Here is a 20,279-nt window from a genome sequence, read left to right as displayed (position 1 = left end):
AACTAAACATTACTTCCCTAACTAAGACAAAATAACAGATGTAATGTGTTGAATTCTTATGTATTTGTACACTCAACTCTTCTAGCATGCGACACACGTGCGCATGAGGGAAAAAAAACTAACAAAACTGGATCGGCCCGTGGATCTGTTCATTTTTCTGATCCCCGATCCAGCTATTTCGTCAATATCGGGACTGATATCCGATCTTAATATCGGATCGGTGCACCCCTAATAATCTTTTCTAAGTTCCCTAAAAAAATCTGTGAAACAGGTGGGAAAAACAAGTTGTGCCAGGTGAGAAAGAAATAGTTTTGCCAGGATCATTTTTCTAATTTGCTTCTTAAGTTTTTATTTCATCTGTGCAATTTTTTTTTTTGGCAGGTTGAAAACGGTAAACTGGGAAAATGTATCTTTTGTTTTCCCACGTTTACAAATTTAGAAAGATTATCCTGGCAAACCTTTTTTTCCACTTTAAGTCGTAAACAGGAGAAAACTTAGGAAAGTTAGTTGAAGACTTAGGAAATGAATCACCAGAATTTTTTCCGTAAAAATTGCAACGTTGTAATACAAATAATAGTTTATCGTCATATGGAATATTATTATAGGCAAATTACCATCTTTAAGTCATGTGAAATTAAAGTAAAATGGCAGTGCTTGATGACAGATGACTGTGGAAAACATGTGAGGTACGTTGGACAAGGTTCTTACCTGGAGTACCTGTAAGAGTTTCTAAATGATTGGCTGATGGTGAACTACACCCAAAGAATCATTTTGGCAGTTCAATACAGTCATTTATTTTGTCCCTATTTGTTGTGGTGGTAAATCAGGATGGGTACAGCTCAAGAAGACCAAATGTCCCGCTCCTTCAGGGAGCTTTGAAGGGGTCGGTGGGGGTGTGGTTGAAGCTGGCATCAGCGAAGATCGCCAAGGTGCCCACAGTGGTGAAGACGACGAAAAGCCAGAGGAACATGCGGTCCACAACCATGGCCACATACTGCCAGTCCTCCTTCAGCTGGACCAGGATGGATGAAAGGGAGGATGTGAAAAAACAGAATGGAAGGAAGAAAGATAGGAAGTGAATGAGTGGATACAAGGAAGTAGCGTTGGGAGGGTGGGACTAGGACTGGGTATCGTAAACAAAAAGTATATATATATATATATATATATATATATATATATATATATATATATATATATATTAGGGCCGGGACTTTAACGCGTTAATTAAGATTAATTAATTACGGGACTTTAACGCGTTAATTAATTACGCAAAAAATAAATAACATAATTTTAACCACACTTATTTTTGCACCGCGGAACGTTTTTCAATGAATGAGTTTCGACGGACCGATTATACTGGAGCACCAACTAGCGTTCTTGACTTCCGACAACAACAAACCACAGTGAACATGAACGAAGAAGCTGACGAGACCGCTTTGCTTGGCCCCGTGGATGGGAAATTTTGTTTTAAAAAACGAAAGGATGGAAGCGTCGACAAGAGCATGGTTGTGTGCAAGCTATGCAACAAGGAATTTGCGTATCACCGCAGCACATCGAGCCTCAAATATCACCTCAACGCAAAACACATAGGAGTTAGCATGGACGTTAGCCCGACCGATTAAAATGCGATTAATTTCGATTAATTAATTACAAAGCCTCTAATTAATTAGATTAATTTTTTTAATCAAGTCCCGGCCCTAATATATATATATATATATATATAAATTATATAAGAAATAATTATGAAAGAAATAATTATGTAAGAAATTACAACATTACGGCACAATTTTAAGTTCCTACTACGTGAGCCCCTACGTTTTTTCCTGAGTGTCTCTACGACGTGTAACGTTAGACAGCCAATCACAAACATTATTAGATCTTGGTTAGTCTCGCATTGCAAGACCTTCCTCAACAGCACTGCGAAGGAGGGTCTGGCGAGTCCGCACAGCATTCCGGGATGGGAGAAAAACATGCTTTAGATTATTGGCATTTCTTTAAACCAATAACAATCTTGGGCGGAGCTTAGCCCTGGACGGAGCAACAGTACCTTTGCAAAATAGCCTCGGGAAGGAACTTGTTTTGGTGGAACATGTTTACGTTCAAAAGTTGTTTTAGTTGTGTAAGAGAAAACTCAGATTGGACAGATAGTCTAGCTAGCTGTCTGGATTTACCAGACAGTTAACCATAGTCCTCATTAATCCACCAGAGTTTAGAACGCCAACACAAAGGAAGCGGAAGGTAACGGACATCCGGCCGAAAAAGAGGGACATCCGGCGGAATTTGCGGCGGCACCATAGCAATCGTGGAAATGAAACGACATCAGCATAGACTAGAACTTGGTATAAGCATGCTGCACCCTTATTGGCTCACTGACGCTGATGCGATTTACTCCTTAGGTATTAAAATTTGGTATCGAATGATAGTACTCGATACTAAGGAGGCAATTCGGTCGCTGCCTAAAAAGTGTTGAATTCGGTACCCAGCCCTATGCGGGACAGACAGAAGAATAAAAAGAAAACGAAAAGAGTTCAGAAACCAAATGATGGCGCTTATAAAATCCAAGGAACAAAATGGTCTTTTCAAAAGGAATACATGAGTGAGGAAGAAAATGACGGAAGAGCATTGCAGCTAACTCGGATAGGCAAACTTACAGCTTCGTAGTCCTTCTCAGCCTGAAGGGCCTCTGCGATATATATGATGGCCACTATGGCTGACTTGAGCTCGTCGGGTAGTGTCAAGTAGCTACTGGGACCGTCGATGAACTTTCTCAGATCTGTACACATGCCCTCGGGATGAAACCTAAACGAAAAAGACACAAACATTAATGTCACAGAAAAAAATATCAGGGCTGTCAATCGATTAAGACATTTAATCGTGATTGATTGCATACATTCGCAATAAGTAACCAAAATAAATTAATCACACATTTTACAGTGTTTCCTTTAGGCAACAAACCCCACCACCCCACCGGCAAATGTTTTACGTATGAAAGGGAACTGACACTTCGCTGCAACACAAACTAATATATTTATTCACCTCTGTTCACACACAATGAGTCATATTTTCAGTTGTGATTGAACTGTATTCTCTGAGCTATAGGGCACTTAACATCTACAACAGATCTACACTCAGAACGGACCCACCGCGGTGACGTTTTTGGTGTAGCTGTTCGTTTAATAGTCGACTTGGAAGAAAGCGAACGTTTTGACAATAAACTCCATCAACACAACATCATGTGGAGTTAAACTGGACGGGCCCAATAACCTCTGAATAGTTCTAGTTGTTGTTAAATTGCAATGTGAGCGGCAGCCAACGGGAGGTGCATTATGTCGGCAGGATCATTTAAAAGGCAACCGCGACTACATTTTTTGTACAGCCTTATTTCTGATACCGTGGGGGCAGAAATTTTGCCATGGTGGGCCGCCACTACAAAATCAACAGAGGAAAGACTGTTTTTTATCTGTTCTAAATGTACTTCAAAAGGGATATTTTTCAAGTTTGAATTGCTCTTATCAACATGGGAGCTGACAAATATGCTTGCTTTATGCAAATATTATAAGTAATTAATATAGTAATTATATGTAATTATTGCAACAATAGCAAAAGAATGACAAATACTGTCTAGAATATATTCTTCAGAATAAAAGAAAAAACTACCCAGCACGGCCTGCCTTTGGCGAGGGGGAGGCATACTCCAATGGTTAAGTCACTTCACATTGACAGTTCATGTAAATAACTTTAGTCTTATTGAGAGAACCATCTGGAAGGGCTTTGAAACTCAACATTCCATTCAAAAGTCCCTTTTCTTCATCTATTTCTAGGCCTGTAGCATTTTTTTTTTTACATAATCGCCAATTTTTTGTTTAACCGCAATCAATTGCTAAAATTAGCTAAGGTCCTAAAGGGTACGACTGTTGATGGTTATTATCAGTTTTATGTTCATTTAAGAAAAAAAATTAAAATATTTTATGACAATAAAGAGGCATGGTTTACTTCATAGGCTGTTAACCGGTGTTATTACATCTGGGTCATATAACAGTGATATTATGATGATATATATATATATTATAAAAGATGTATTATGGGATTCATTCAAAACTTTAGTTTGTTTGCAAAAGTAATGCATAAATAATTTTATTTTTTTTGACTGAAAGACAATTATATTGTTAATCGCAATTACTTCTGAGACAATTAATTGCACAACAAAATTTGGAATAGTAACAGCTCTATCCATTTCTGCTCAATGAGGGTTTTTTCTGCTAGCCTCCCACAACGTTACTGCTGCATCGGTTCCTGATTTCCCAAACTACGGAGCGGCCCGAGGCTTAATTGCACGTCAAACAAATTAGTGGACTTATTATCGTGTTCATTTTCACAGCTCTAGAAAAATATCCATAATGCAAAACATTTGATATCATACAAAATACATACCCAGGATTGATCGAGGAGAATTGGCAACATGGCATCATGACTTCGCGTAAACATACACGCCAACTTTCTTAAGCCAAGTGGCGTGTTATCTGTACGCATTTTGAGCTATCCGTGTGTATGTCTACACTGTATACAGCGGCCGGCAGTCTGCAACGTCAGAGCGTAAACATACACGCCACGTGGCACTTTCTAAAGCCACGTGGCGTGTAATCGTGAGGCTACGTGTTATCGCGAGACTACGTCACACGCGGGTTTTAGGAAAACAAGAAACGGATAAACGGTTGGGATTAGGAAAAGAATACCAGGTTGGGGTTAGGAAAAGAAGAACAGGGTTGGCTTTAGTAGAAGAAGAAAGTGACGGTTGAGTTTAGGAAATGAACAACAGGGTTGCCTTTAGGAAACGCCACACATGGGACACGAACCCCGCTCTCCTGGGTGAAAGTCCTGTGTTTTACCCACCCACCACCACCAACCTCCCTGCACGGCGATTCGCCCTTTCATACTACTACCTACGACGTAAATTCACACGCAATGACAAGGTAACGTAAGTCAATGGAGGCCAAACGGCGTTGATAAACAGAAAGTGAGTATGCGTCTTGATAACACGCCAATAATGGCATACGAATTGGCATGTCATACATATGCCATTTCATGAGATCAGTCTGAGAATTGGAGTGAATAGCACATAAAGTTTTGACATCCAAACTAAACAAACGCCCACAGGCTTGCAGAATGTAGCGACTTGCGAGCCGGCCCAGCAGACTAATTAAACGCTGTAAAATAGTAAAGCATTTGTTTATGAGGCAGGCAGGCAGGCTGCACGTCTCCTTTGCACTCTTCTGTCATTCAGGGAGGAATAAAGAAAAGGTCAGCGGAGCTCCCTGGGTGTGGGAGTCACCGCTCTGCATCTGCTGACTGGGCTGCTCCGTATGCGAGTGTGTGTTCACCACTATATGTGCATGTTTCTGTGTTTACTTGTTGCCCTTGGTTACAGCTGCGATGGTGTGCCAGCGGTTGCTGTGAGTGTCTTCGTAACTCTCCTCCTAACTGCTGTCACTCACAACTTTTTAGACACCAGGTCTAACAGTGGCTCAAAGTTGTTTTCTTTCTTGATTAAAATCATAACAAAGAACATCAGCGATGTAAGGACGAACTGAGGAAAGCAGCATTTGATTGCTTATGAATTAAACTTTTCATTTGTAAGAGGACGGATCTCTATGTAGTCTCACTTCAATACCCACAGCTATTGAAGAAACTCAAAGCATTACTCATTCATCTTTTGTGCTCTGATTTTCCCTGCTGAATTTCTACGTATAATCACAATAAAAAGAGTGTCAGACACAGAGATCTACTCCTATACCTTTAATCAGTGATACAGCACGGCTCTCTCTGCAGGATGTCACAGGTAAAAGGATGCTTGGTTGAGAAATGACTGTCTCTGAAATGAAAGGATCATTCTGGCTTATTACGTACTGTATATTTGTAGTTTTGGCCATCGTCTTCTAACTTCTCTCTCCCCATGTTTCTTGTCTCTTTCTCTAATGTGAAATCTTATACAAAAATGTCCAGTGGGGCATGGACTTCATTTAGAGGTTAAACCATAGACTGTTTAAAAGAAGTGGACGTAACCTCCAGACCTAAAAAATGAAGCCAATGCCGAAGTGCTTAAAACCTGCATTTGTTCTAATGGCCAGAAGGGGGCGAATCCACTGGTTGCAAAAAGATGTCCGATTGTAAAGAAGTCTATGAGAAATTATCCTACTTCTCACTTGATTTGTTACCTCAGTAAACATTTTCATCCTCATCATACGAGAGTCTTCTTCAATACAGCATGGTGATCATTTTGTAAATTAAGGTCCCATTTAGAGTTAAATATAGAATAAAGCAGGGGATGCTTTGGGGAGTGGCTACCTTGTGATTGGCTAGTCGCTACCATGGAGACCTGTCAATCACGATACAGGCTTAGCAACCATTTCACTGTGTACATTGAAATAGCCGTTTTTGAGTGTTGTCCGTGTTTACGTATCAGAACTTTGACCCTTTCACTGTGTGTTTTCAGTTCTGGAAAGTGAACTGTAACATTGTTGTTTCCTAAAAAATGTTTTGTTCAGCGTTCGGTTCTATTAAAATAAACTAAGAAGACGGCTGTTAATTGTTTCCGTTAAGTACAGTCTGTCTTACGCAAGCCAAAATTAGCATCCCAATTAATATCACAGTTAACGTGAATCATGGATGCCATGTTATTTAATGTAGCTCCACCTCCACCCTCTTGTCCAAATATGGTCACTTCTGGCTCCAAAAAAAAGATGGTGACAGCCAAAATGCCAACCTTGAGGCTTCAAAACGGTAGTCCACAAACCAACGGGTGACGTCACGGTGGCTGCGTCAACTTTTTTTATACAGTCTGTTCTGGTAAAACCTACTGTGTGTTGAACCGAAATGTCCGTAGTAGTACCTCAGTGTACACACAACAACGGCATGAGGTACTACTACGGACATTTCGGTTCAAAGTTAAACCTGAAAGTTGTCTTTAAGTTCAAATCATTGAAAGGTCCGGGGAATTATTGTACAGTTTATCTTCATTTTCTCTTCCAGGTTAGGCGGCAGTAGTGGCCTAGTGGTTAGAGAAGCGAACTTGGGACCGGGAGGTTGCCGCTTCAATCCCCAGACAGGAAAAAATCTGGGTGTGGAAAGTGAAAGAGCAGTGCTTGTCCCTCCCTCATTACCACCACTGAGGTGCCCTTGAGCAAGGCCCTTAACCCCAACCGCTCCAGTGGAGCTGCTGAGTGGCCAGCAGATCAGACTGTGGTTGTACTGGGCAGCTTCCAGGTATGAATGTGGAACTGTGTGAATGTGACAGGTCGTCGTTGCATCGACTTACCTGGATAAATAAAGGTTTAAAAAAAAAAAAAAAAAAAAAAGTGTGTTTAAAACCTGTCTGACTGCATGTGTTTCAGACCTATTTTCTGAATGTTATCTTTACACATAGGAGGGTAAAAAATATGAAATAAAAGTAAAGAAATTTCTGGGCATATTAAATTCAAAAGAAGTAGAAAATAAGTTAACATGCACACAAAGAACACTCATTCAGCTATGAGGCATTGCTTCCCAAGTGTGTACTTGCGTACACTGTTTGTAATAGCCGTGTATTAAACGTTTTTTATTTTTTTTATTTTGAGCAGTATTTCCCTTTAACAAAGTCACTTAAGAAACTTTTCACAAACTCATCTACCCTTGGTCCTTGCCACAACCACGTCCAAACACACAACACCCTGACAAATTAACATTCTCCTTGCAGAACAGCTGCCTTCTTCAAACATCTGTTTTTTTATGAAACACCTCAAATATTAATCACCTTACATTTTTTTTAGATCCTATAAAAAAAAATTACCAGATCAAATTAGTTTCAGCCAGGCTAGGCAGCTGACCACCAGAGGGCAGTGCGGCACTGTGTCTTTAACTAGCAAACATTTAAAAAAGGAGTGTAAAGTGACAGCCAGGGCAGAGTATAGAGCTGCTTGATATTCAGCACAGCCATTTCGGGGGTTTACAATGCAGCGCTTGCAGAGTGTGGCGGGTGAAGAGGCTGTGACCTAAGAGAGGTGGAGCCTCATCAGATAGATAGAGAGAGAGAGAGAGAGAGAGAGAGAGAGAAAGACTCCTCCAGTGTGAAAAATTCTCTTTACTAAGCGATTTACACTTTGGAAAAATATCCCCCAAAAAATAGCAAACTTCCCAATGTTAACACCAGAAAAGAAGCTGGAAGTTCTCCTAGGCCAGCAGCTCCACTGGAAGCTAAATATGTATCTGACTGCCACAGCCTGAGGGACTAAAGGATCCCTAAATGACAGATTGGTTTAGTACAGTAACGATATTATATTGTACAAAACTGTAACGTATTATATTGTGTAATGTAGAGCTGGGCAATATATCAAAATTCATCAATATCGTGATATGAGAATAGATATTGTCTTAAATTGTGGTTATCTTAATATCGTAATATGACATAAGTGTTGTCTTTTCCTGGTTTTAAAGGCTGCATTATAGTAAAGTGATGTCATTTTCTGAACTTTCCACACTGTTCTGGCAGTTCTATTATTTGCCTTTATCCACACAGACATTATATCTATATTACTGATGATTATTTATCACAAATCTCATTGTGTAGATATTTTGTGAAAGCACCCATTGTCAACCAAATACCTCGATATTGATATTGCGACGATATCGATATCAAGGTATTTGGTCAAACATATCGTGATATTTGATTTCCTCCATATCGCCCCGTCCTAGTACAATGAAATTGTTTTGTAATGTTGTGTGTACAGCAATCAGTACAGTATAGAATCTATGTGACACCTACTGTATGTTTTTAATATGTGATATGTACTATACTGTATATGAATTTTCTGTAAACTGCTTTGGCTACATGTTTTCTTTGTTCATGCCAATAAAGCAAATTGAATTGAAAGACAGATAAGAGAGGGAGGTAGAGAGAGGGGGGGGGGCACACAATTTGGCCTTTCAGCCCCTTTCCCCTCCTGTGTGGCTCAGAGCAGCACTTCATCAGTGAGAAGTAAATGACTATTCAGGAGACTAATTCAACTAAAACTGGCTGTGGTGCCAAGACATGCACTAAACCCAATTAAGAAGGTCGGTGTGAATGTGTGTGTACCATGGGCTCAAGAAAAGATACTGCTGTTTCATCAAATTGCTCTAATAGCCCCCCCCACCCCTTATTTTTCTGTCACCCGTTCGTTCGCCTAGACACGCAGCGTCCCGCTCTAATGTGTCGGAGTCGATTTGTGTGGGTCATTATTATTTCAGCGACAAATCTGTGCCGCCTTCAGTCTTTCCCTCGAGACACATTCCATTTCTCACAGGAGGTAAAGGATAGAGAGGGAGCGGCAGCTCCAGACTGTGAGGAAGACTTTTTGGTATTAATAGAGCAGGGAGCAGGGAGGATGAATAGTTAAGGATGGCACATAGTAGCTGATTCGCAGGACCTGCAGTTGTTCGTTTTACCAAATTCGCCTGAGCAAGGTCAACCATTACCTGTGGACAAGGTATGGAGACTAGGGTTAGGCTGATAGAAGTGGTTTGTCGCTTATTTGTGTGCCAACATTGGCCCAATTCAGCTCCTAGCTCAACAGCGTCAAGGGAAGCACTCACCAGTCTGGGTTTAACTGAAGGTTATATATGCGATATGGAGAAAATCAAATATCCCCATATTTTGACCAAATACATCGATTTCAGTATTTAGGGACAATGCACAGCTCCTTAGCAGTACAAGAGTTAACTATAAGTTCATTTTCATCTGTAGTCCCTGGGCAGGAAACAGAGAATAACATCTCTGTCAGAAGGGAAACCTAACACTGGGGTATGAAAACGCTAACACAGCAGTATAGGGCAACAATCACATTTCACAGTATTATAAATCTCGCCCACTACAACAACAACGACAAAAACCACAACGTAAAAACACCACTTTGACAACAAAAACCACAACATGAAGAAAACACTACAACATCAATTCAATTTCACAGCATTAACACACTACAACAATAGTCCCAACTATAAAATCACAACATTAACACACCACTACAACAGGCAACATTAAGATTAGCCGTTTGTGGTGATATTGTAGTGTTGACTATTGGTGCTTTCACAAAACATTCACACAATGAGATTTTTACTCATCAGTAATGTGGATGTAATGACTAAGTAGGTAAAAGCAAATAATAGAACAGCTGAAATGACATCACTTTACTTTAATGCAGCCATTAAAACAAGGAAAAGAAAACGTGTCATATTACGATATCCAAAATTTAAGACGATAACTAGCCTCATATATCAATGTCGATATAATATCCATATATTGCCCAGGCCTACTGTAAGTGTTAGGATTCTAACGTCTATATGAATGAACGGGATTGCTCCGGTGCCTCTGGAAATACTCTTTACGCCCGGATGTCCGTTACCTTCCGCTTTCTTTGTGTTGGCGTTCTAAACTCTGGTGGATTTCTGAGGACTATGGTTAACTGCTCCTCAGATCTCTGCAGGGTAAATCCAGACAGCTAGCTAGACTATCTGTCCAATCTGAGTTTTCTGTTGCACGACTAGAACAACTTTTGAACGTACACGTTCCACCAAAACAAGTTCCTTCACGAGGCTATTTTGCAGAGGCACCATGGTTCTGTCCGGCGCTTAGCACCTCCCAAGACGATTGTGATTGGTTTAAAGAAATGGAAATGGAAAGGAATGCTGCGTGGACTAGCCATACCTTCCTCACCAGCGCTGTGGAGGAAGGTCTGGCAAAGCGAGACTATATAAAGAGCAACAAAGTCCCCGTAGAGAGGTCGGGGTGGATGGATGGGACAACAAACTTTTTTTCACCCAGGAGACCGCTGTTCGTTTCCTGGTAAAACCAAAACTCACCTTTGATTTATTTTAACTTTCAGACGTAAGTTAACTTGTAAGTTGAGTCACGTATGTACATCACATACTTATACACACACTGATTCTCGTACAAGCACAATGACGATGAAGGTATTCATAATCGTATTACGTATGTAACTGAAGTTGTGCAACAAAGACTTATTTTAGCCAAACCATGATCTTTTCCCAAACCTAACCAAGTATTTTTGTTACCTAAATCTAACCAAACTGTGAAGTTAACCACGTGTTTCAAACTGCAAGGGTTGAGTTTATGTTTAGGAACTATTGATCTCCTGCCACCAGACCCTACCTAATTCATAAAACGCTCCTGTGGGTCATATAAGAGTGTAGGAACCAACAACCTATGTGGTCGTATGGGTTGAAGGACTTGTTGTCTATATACCTTTTTAAAGGCTGCTCCTTTGTACTAGCATAATACCGCACAATTTGAATCTAAATGCACCACTGTCCTGATGCAAACACCTCCCACAGTCTACACCAAAGGTCAGAAAGCGATGAGCTAACTTTGACTTCTTAAACAATTTGTTCCCTGATCAGTTCTCCAAAAATGAGGATAACTTTATATGGCAGCCTAAAGCGTCTCAGTGTCATCTTGATTTCTTAATCTAGACAACTTACGCACAGGTTGGAAGAAAAATTGTGTATAATTGTGCATCCTGTTTTTCCATATTTTTAGGTAACTGCTAAGCCTGGTGATGATTATTAACATAGAATGAGAGTTGGATTTCATAGGAGAAATGCAAGCTGCGGGAAGACTGGCCAGCTGACTTCAAAGATACCCTGAAACTCCATGAACACTACACACAGGGAAGGCGATATTACTATTGAATTTCATTTCATAGTGCAATCTAACCAATTTTTGGCAGTTTACTTTCAGTTACTTTTTAATCACTTCTACTCCACTTTAAAGAGAGTCAGCTATGGATTATGTATTAGAGGTGGATATGTGTAGTGTTTGCATATGCTGAGGTCACAAAGTGAGTCTGAAATCCTCTTTCACAAAAAGAGAAAGCTTTGTGTAAAGTGTAAATTGTGTAAATTTGCTATGTATGCAATTTTTGCATCGACTTTTAAAATTGATTATTTTCCCCAGAATCAACATTTTTTTATTAATTTTCCCCCCCAATGATTCACCTAAATATTTTCTGTTTATATTGTACCGCTGATGGCCACTACATCATATCCGTTTCCAGCAAAACAGACTGAAAGCAGAAAATTGTGTTATGTTTTTCTTTACAAATGAAATAAATGTCAGACGGCCTGACATGTGATGTGCATTCTTTATAGAAAACAAGTTTTTAGAAATGTCTCATGATATATTGTCTCTAGAAGTGTATTATTCAACTTTTGTTTTTGTTAAAGTTAAAAAAATCACAAATACTCAATACTTCTAGAATCGCAATAAATGAAAATGGCAACACAAATCGCATCAGCACCCACGTATCGTGAAAGAATCGAATAGGGACAAAAGCATATCGTCCCAGCCCTACCATACATACACCCATATGTCCCTGGACCCCAGAGTGGGTGCCTGTCTCACCTGTTGGGCTTGGGGAACAGGATGGAGGAATCGGGCTTGCGGATGAAGTATTCATCAGCCACCTTGCTGATGGTGACTATCTTTTTCTCTCGGCGGGGAATGGTCTCCAGGGAGAGGGGCGTCTCTACTTTTGGCCGCATCATGCCCAGGTAAGGAGGCAGCATGTGGATGAAGATCTAGGGGGAAAGGAAAGATGAAAAGTTACCTCAACAACTTCCAGTACAATCAATTTCTTAGCACTTTCACTTCCACTGATGCGATGTGAGTTTAAAACTGGAAATCCCAAATGGAAAAATACTCTTTCATGCATATTTCTTTGACTCAAAACCACAATGGGAACCAGTTATTTAACTGAACTTTCCACTTTCAGTCACTAGCTTGTTGGCTCGCCCAGTCCTCCAAAATCCGCCGTCTTTCCTGGTAATAAAAAATCCATTTGTTTGGATTCCTGTTTCGTGATTGATGGGGCAGCTGAATGTACTTGCCCTGTATTTGCCTATTAAGGCTGAGAAATGAGTCAAAATGTTGAATTTAGCAGTGAGATAACCTTTGAGAACAGTTGAAGCTGAATGATGCGGGTAGGGAAACCAAATGTGTAATGGTTTCCAATTCCTCAATGTCTACTACCAAGGTGTCCTTAAGCAAAGAACATAGACTCTGGATACTCCACTGGTGCTCTTAAGTAAAGACGGGTAGTTGTAGTGGGCAGCTCCCAGAATATCAGATGTGTGTAAAATAGAGATACATGTCTGTTAAACTCCTTGATACTCCTTGGCTGTCAGACCTGGAGCTCTCCTTTAAAGTAATAGCAGAGGAATTTGACTTGATATAACAGCAAAACTTGGGCCAAATGTTAGTCCTGATCAATATCATAAGTGCTGTTTGCATTTGTTAATGGCTCTTTTATTTGCACCTCAAAGTGCTTGGGTATCCTTTTGAAATAACTCTTGGCTTGCCTGTATTGACAGATGGATGTCAATACTCGGCCCCTGGCAGGGACCATACTGTACTGTAGCTACAGTGGAGAATGTAGAATGAGCCGAAGCAGCTTGACTTATTGAATTGTATGTTATTGTAGTTTCAAAGACAAAAGGGTGACTTAGCCTTCATTCATCACATATGTCCATGTTCTTATGTGAGCTTTCTATCCTCCTGTTTCCCAGCATACTGCAACACCTGTTATATTTATATTTATATTTGTGTGTGTGTGTGTGTGTGTGTGTGTGTGTGTGTGTGTGTGTGTGTGTGTGTGTGTGTGTGTGTGTGCGTGCGTGCGTGCGTTAAACGACGCTAGCATGGCTACACTCGGATACTTGTGGCGGTTTTCAGAATGTTTGACACATATTTAAATTTTATGGACCCCCCCCCCTCCCCCGGGGTCAGCTGAGAAAAAAAAAAACTAAATTGTTCGCACAGAATAAAAATCCGTTCCCTCGGTTTTATAAACTGTTTGACTACTGTTGGTAGTCTGGAATGACGACTGTACATTTCCAGGATAATTGCTTCACATCGGATGTTCAGTCACATGTACCTCGCCTTCCGCTCTCTGTGTGTTGCCGTTCTCAAACGCCATTCACTTCGGGAGTCAACAACACACTTCGAGCTAGCAAGCTACATCCTGAATAGGCAAGTTTTGAAGAAAATTCGCAACTTGCAACAAGGCAGGCCAGCTTAGTTCTTTCGGGGAATGATTGTTAAGATTTACAAAGAATATGTTTACGGCATTTACTCTCTAACTGGGACGTTTTGGGACAGATTGGATGGATTTGCTGTGGACAAAATAGCTAATTACTTTGTGTCCAGCTAATTTTACACTAAGCTTACGTTACTGTATTGTGTGAACAGTTAACTTCAGTTAATATAAGTATGTGGTGTTTTCTTTTATCGGGGTCAAAGTGTTCCGCCAAAACAAGTTCCTTCCCGAGACTATTTTGCAGAGGCACTGTGGCTGCATCCGGAGCTAAGCCCCGCCCAAGATGATTGCGATTGGTTTAAAGAAATACAAAACAACCCAGAGTGTGTTTTCCCCCCTATCCCATAATGTATGTGTGGTGTAGCCAGACCTTACTCCACAGTGCTGTGGAGATAGGTCTGGCAATGCGGGACTTAGTGACTGGAGAAAGAAAATAAGATGCTGCAAGCAACTGTCATGATGGAGAAGGAAGAAAAAGCAGCAGAGATGACATCTGTCCAGAGACTGAACGCTGGTGTCCACAAAGTGTACACTTTTCTGTTGCTTTAGACAGATACATTAAAGACACATAGGGACCATTTGGCATACTTACAAAAGTAATTTTCAACAGGGCCTACAACCCCACTACAGGCACCATTATTGCACATGTGAGTCAAGTCTATTACTTCAGGGTTAGCTGTAAAGACGACCGTGCTAATAAGTAGATGGGTGTTTTCTTGTATGAGAATGATCAATCTGTGAAGTACAAACAATTACAAAATAAGGAGGCTCACTTGAATTTGTCCTTTACAGTGATTCTACAGCTGGAGGCATATTTCTTGACACTAGATTTCCTGCCGTTTCCTCTGTAAAGCCTGTGTTGTATAACAAATATCACAGCACATGCTTTGACAAATATTGAGACTCAAATGTATCTCAAAATGTAAGGACTTTTTTGACATTTCTGCCAATGTGAAGATTAGTTTGAAAATTGGCAGGGCTACATGCCCAGCTTGGAGGTGGTGCCGTTAAAGCATAATAAACTGCAATGAAAAGGATGCTAAGAGAAGAAAAGTCAACGTTTCCTTCATTTAACAGACCATAATTACTGCATTAGTAGTACGGATAGATGCCATTTTGTCAGTGAAGATTTGCATTCACTTAAAACAAGATCATTTGGATTGAATAATTCATCACAGACGTTACACAAACTGCCGTACTGCTAACAGTATACATTTGTGTACATACTACAGTATCTGTATCTATCTATGAAACATGTTTCTTTGTCATGGCTGTTGATGTGTTTTCATCTATGTTAGGCCTGTAACAATTATTACATAATTGTCTAATCGCAATTTTTTTCGTGGATTCTTTGTTTAACCTCAATAAATTGCTAACATTAGCTAAGGTCCTAAGGCAGTGTTACTCATTACGCGGCTCCTGCAGCTCGTCAAGCTTTAATTTGTGGTTCGCATGGCAGTAAATAATACGGTGATATGATCATGCAGTAAAAACAGATATTTCATAAAAACATTCAAACAAGCAGGGCTATAACATAACCCTAAGTCTGCTCTATTACAAATAATTTATATATATTTTTTAAAATACCCCAAACGATGGCACTACAAGATGTAAATATAGACTAGAAAAGATAATTAAAGGTGCTCTGCCCTTCCGTCCATAACACTGACTCAGTGCGGAGTTGCCAGTTTGGGCGGTCTTTCCAGCTCTTAACACCGATGTGCTCTTGGATGATTAGATACATGATGAGCTAATGTAGAAAAAAATTGCATATTGTATGTTTAGGGATGACAGATTGATAAGCAGAAATGCTATATATGACTGGATGTAACTTTTGATACTTTGCGGTGAAAGTGGCTCACTTATTGACTTTGTCCTATCAAATGTGGCTCTCATGAAAAAAATAGTGAAGACCACTGTCCTAAGGAATATGGCTGTTGGTGGTAATTGTTGATTATGTTTGGATGTGCCAAATTGTAATTACATAAGTGATTATTGGTCGGACTGATGAGCTAAAGCTATGCTTTTTGTTAGTTGTTGGCACTCACATGGGGATACAGTTAGAAAAAAACGTAAGTACAGAAGCAGTGATGACTATTTTGTCCCATAGTTTTGCCAATAGTGATGACTATTATTTGTACTCCTAATTTAATCTGTTTTTTTGTTAATGGTCTTTGTTTTGATTGATAAGGACAATCAAAACAATTGATAAGGAAATAATTTTAAGGATAACACAATTTTTATGTTCATTTCAGAAAAAAATTCAATGTTTTATGTTAAAAAAAGAGGCGTGGTTTACTTAGATACCACTACATTATCTGGGTCACATAACAGTGATACAACCAAAAGATGTATCCTGGAATTAATTTAAAACTTTAATTTGTGAGAAATAAATTAAATACATTTTGACTGAAAGAGACAATCATATTGTTAATCACAATTATTCCTGAGACAATTAATTGTACAGCAAAATTTGGTATTGTTACAGCTTTAATCTTTGTACTCTTTGTGTAATTGTTTAACTCTGTGTGTGTTTTTCTTTTCCTTTTTGTGAGTGGAGCTGCTCGGGAAGGCAAAATGAATTTCAGTGTAAACTGACAAAGTTGTATCGCTGCTTGTTCTCTGCTGTTTGCATTTTGCACTGCATTACAAGAAGTTCTGGAGTCAAGAACAGGGTACCTGAATGTCTTTACATTTCCCACTACTGCCGTTCTGTGCATAAATCTTTCACTTCCACATTTCATGACACTGATCGTCAGAAAAAGTAGCAGTGCAAAGATGCAGAACCTTTAATGCTCTCTCCTCCCATCAATCCAGTACCAAGCAGTTTAGTTCCATTAAACCATGCAAATCACCGATGTATAAGCCTTTCTGAGGTGGGTGTTCCCTGAAAGGGTGACAGAACTTGGAGCTAAGTGTAGAGCTGCTGCTAAGGCCTGTAATTGGCTTCACATAATGTACAGTGAGGGCAACAGCCACTGATGGAGGTTAATGGTTTTACATGACATTCAGGTTGTGGAGAACCAATGTTGTAATGTACCAGTGTTTCCCACACAGACTAATTTGTGGCGGTGCGCCACACAATCAACACTGGCCGCCACATATTGCGTTTCGTTATTCATTTTTTCAATTTTAGAGACAGGGCTGCTTATGCAAGTGCCCACAAGGCAATAAAATGGTTGTAAATCTTTTGGATCCAATTCCATATATTTGTTATAATTAGTTGGATTAACATGATTGTCTTATTTTTATTATTGACCAGTTAATTCTGTTGTTGAATATATAAAGTTAGATGAACAAAGCTCTTACATTTGACATTGTATAGTAGCCATATACTATGAAGACTTTATGGTCTCTTTATGGTAAAGAAGGGGTGTACCCGAATCAGGGAGCTCACCTTACGGACCCACATGGGCATGATGTGGGTGTTGGGTGAGCGGTGGTGCAGGTTCAGGACGACCACACCAAGGATAACAGAAAACGTGACCAGGATCATGGTGAACATGATGTAGTTGACAATGATGGGGACACCGAGTGAAGTCTCTGGGATCTTATCAGCCAGCAGCAGCAAGAACACAGTCAGGGTGAGCAACACGTTGATCGACAGACCCATCTTCTCTCCTGGTATGGGGAAAAAATGAAAATACAATGAATTGTATTTTGCTTTTGTCCCGAATGTCATGCTACATGGGTGCTGATTCGATTTGTGTTGCGATTTTTTATTTATTGCTGTGATGGCCACAGCCATGACCACACAGCCATCTTACAAAGTGGTAACCTCTTGCACTTACATTTATTTTCTTTGGCTTATGTTTCTTAAAGATTGGGTCATATCATTTCCCAGACACATTATACATACATGATTTTGTTTCATTAAAACATTTATTAATTACAAATAATTTACAGGTTATGGTTTTGTTTCACATACATATTTAGTTGACAGTACAAGGCATCTTTCATCTTTCTCTCGTTTCTTTCTTATAACCATTATTTCTTTTGAGCTCACCAGTTTGGAGGTTCCACACTAAGAGATCTTTCCAGGCAGTCTGCTGGGCAAAAGGGTGGCGCCTGGAGCAAGAGCTGTTTTATAGGGGAGCTGGCCTAATTGGACACTACCACTGCTTGCTGTGTCATGGGGGAGCATTCATTTTTTCTTTAGATTATTTTTTGCTTGAATAACATTATATTAAGTAATTCTGGTTTGGTTCATGTTAGATAGTTTTTGGAATAAGTGTTTGTTTTGTTTTAATTGTTATTTTTAGTTTCATTTGTACAGTTTTATTGTTAGTTTCCCCTTTTGTGTCAAACCTGGTCTGATCAGCCAGTATGTCTCCTGTGTTTTATGTTTGTCAGGTCCGGTCAGTTGTATGTTAAGTTTGGTCTATTAAGTACTTTAGTTATGTTCTGTTTAGCTGACCTCTATTATGGGCCCAGAAGCTTCAATCTTTTGCTATTTTTGTGTAAATAAAACCCCCTTTTTTAAACTTACCTGTGACTCCATGTGCCTTACTGCTTGGTCCCTCACATATGGGATTTAAGAAGTATTGCGATTCGATAGTACTGAGTATTGCGATTTTCTTTTCCTTCTTTAACAAAAACAAAAGTTGAATGATACACTTCTAGAGACAATATATCATGAGACATTTCTAAAAGCTAATTCTTTTCTAAGAAGAATGCACATGTCAGTCAGTCAGTCAGTCTGACATTTATTTAATTTGTAAAGTAGTAGATAACATGGATTTTCAGCATTTTCTGCTTTCGCTCCGTTTTGCTGGAAACAGATATATATAGAGATGTAGTCGCCGTCGGTGGTACTGTATGAACAGAAAATATTTAGGTGAATTATTGATACAAAAATAAAAATTTAAAAATCTTGATTCTAGGGAAAAGAATTTATTCTAAAAATTGTCGTAAAAAATCACGATACATACGATTTTAGATTTTTTCCCCCCCCCAACCCTACAACGTATTTAACAATGTCTCTAACAACCCAACGTCTGTAATTGTTTTCACTCCTTTAAGTCTGTGTTATGGATCATCTTTTTCACCAGGACAAGGTTTGTTCCTCCTTCAGCGGATCTGCTATCTTAGCAGCAGCCCGTTTAAATCACCAGTAATGACTCCAATAGAAAATTCATCTCCCATTCTAAGTGAAGCTGATTGACCAATAGAGCAGGGCCTCCCAGGAGTATTCAGTGGTCACTTACAAATTGTGTTTACCACAGATTGGATAGAGTTACTAGGTAATTGGAAATTGATGTGCATTAGGGCAGCGCATGCTCCCAACAGTGAGTAACTGTCAAAGCAGAGGCATTTCCCTCACTCACTTCCTCGCACTGCATCAACACAAACGAAAGTTTTTGTGAGACAGTGCACAAATAATATTGATTGGCAGCAAAGGTGTTGTAAAAGAAGAAAAATCGTTCACATTTCACTTGTCTCCATGTCAGAGGGGAGAATCATACTTTATGTATGCAGACTTTGAGAGGTCCCACAAGCAGAGGGTGAAAGATTAAAAAAACGCAGGGAAAGCTTTGTGCATACACACGCTCTCTTCAGGGCTGTAACCAGGATTTTAGCTGTGGTCTGATGTCCCAATTCCCCCAGAGCTACCCCAACTCACGGAACTTTTCTTTGACAAGGATGGGAGCCAGAGCCTTCAGCTACCAGGCTCCTCTCCTGTGGAACCAGCTCCCAGTCTGGGTTCGGGGGGCAGACACTGTCACCACATTTAAGAATAAACTGAAAACCCTCCTCTTTGATAAAGCATATAGTTAGGGAGTGAGGAGATCCAGAAATGCTTGTTACTAACCTGGCTCTGGGGAGTTTACTCAGCTACACCCTGCTACGCTCTGCAGTGCCCTGCTGCATCCTGCTGAACCTGCTACATCCTGCTGAACCTGCTACATCCTGCTGAACCTGCTACATCCAGCCACGCCCTGCTGTGCCACGCTACATCCTGTAACGCCCTGCAGTGCCCTTCTATGACATGAACTACTACGACTACCACTGTAGTGACTGTTCCATTATCTTTGTGACTATTATTGCCACTGTTCATCACACCCCCAACCGGCACTGTCAGACACCGCCTACCAAGAGTCTGGGTCTGCCGAGGTTTCTCCCTAAAAGGGAGTTTTTCCTCGCCACTGTCGCACT

General features: G+C 40.0%; 1 protein-coding gene across 2 annotated transcripts in view; it reads right to left on the bottom strand.

The window, feature by feature from the left end:
- Positions 1 to 226: 226 nt before the first annotated feature.
- Positions 227 to 20,279, bottom strand: part of chrnb1 (cholinergic receptor, nicotinic, beta 1 (muscle)) — a 35,869-nt gene continuing 15,816 nt past the window's right edge. Inside the window, exons 8-11 of one of the 2 annotated variants that reach the window (XM_031288445.2) lie at positions 17,521 to 17,744; positions 12,431 to 12,606; positions 2,652 to 2,799; positions 227 to 1,012 (exon numbers count right to left, since the gene is read on the bottom strand). In XM_031288445.2, the coding sequence (XP_031144305.1) occupies positions 866 to 1,012; positions 2,652 to 2,799; positions 12,431 to 12,606; positions 17,521 to 17,744 (695 nt within the window). In that variant the 3' untranslated portion in view covers positions 227 to 865. The remainder of the gene's footprint in view (positions 1,013 to 2,651; positions 2,800 to 12,430; positions 12,607 to 17,520; positions 17,745 to 20,279) is intronic. The other variant, XM_036005474.1, reaches the window with a different exon arrangement.

The sequence above is a fragment of the Sander lucioperca genome, chromosome 9 (genome assembly GCF_008315115.2).
Source record: "Sander lucioperca isolate FBNREF2018 chromosome 9, SLUC_FBN_1.2, whole genome shotgun sequence".
In the NCBI taxonomy this organism is placed as follows: domain Eukaryota; kingdom Metazoa; phylum Chordata; class Actinopteri; order Perciformes; family Percidae; genus Sander; species Sander lucioperca.
The sequence above is the reverse complement of the archived record's forward strand: the minus strand, read 5'-3'. Positions and strand labels throughout refer to the sequence as shown.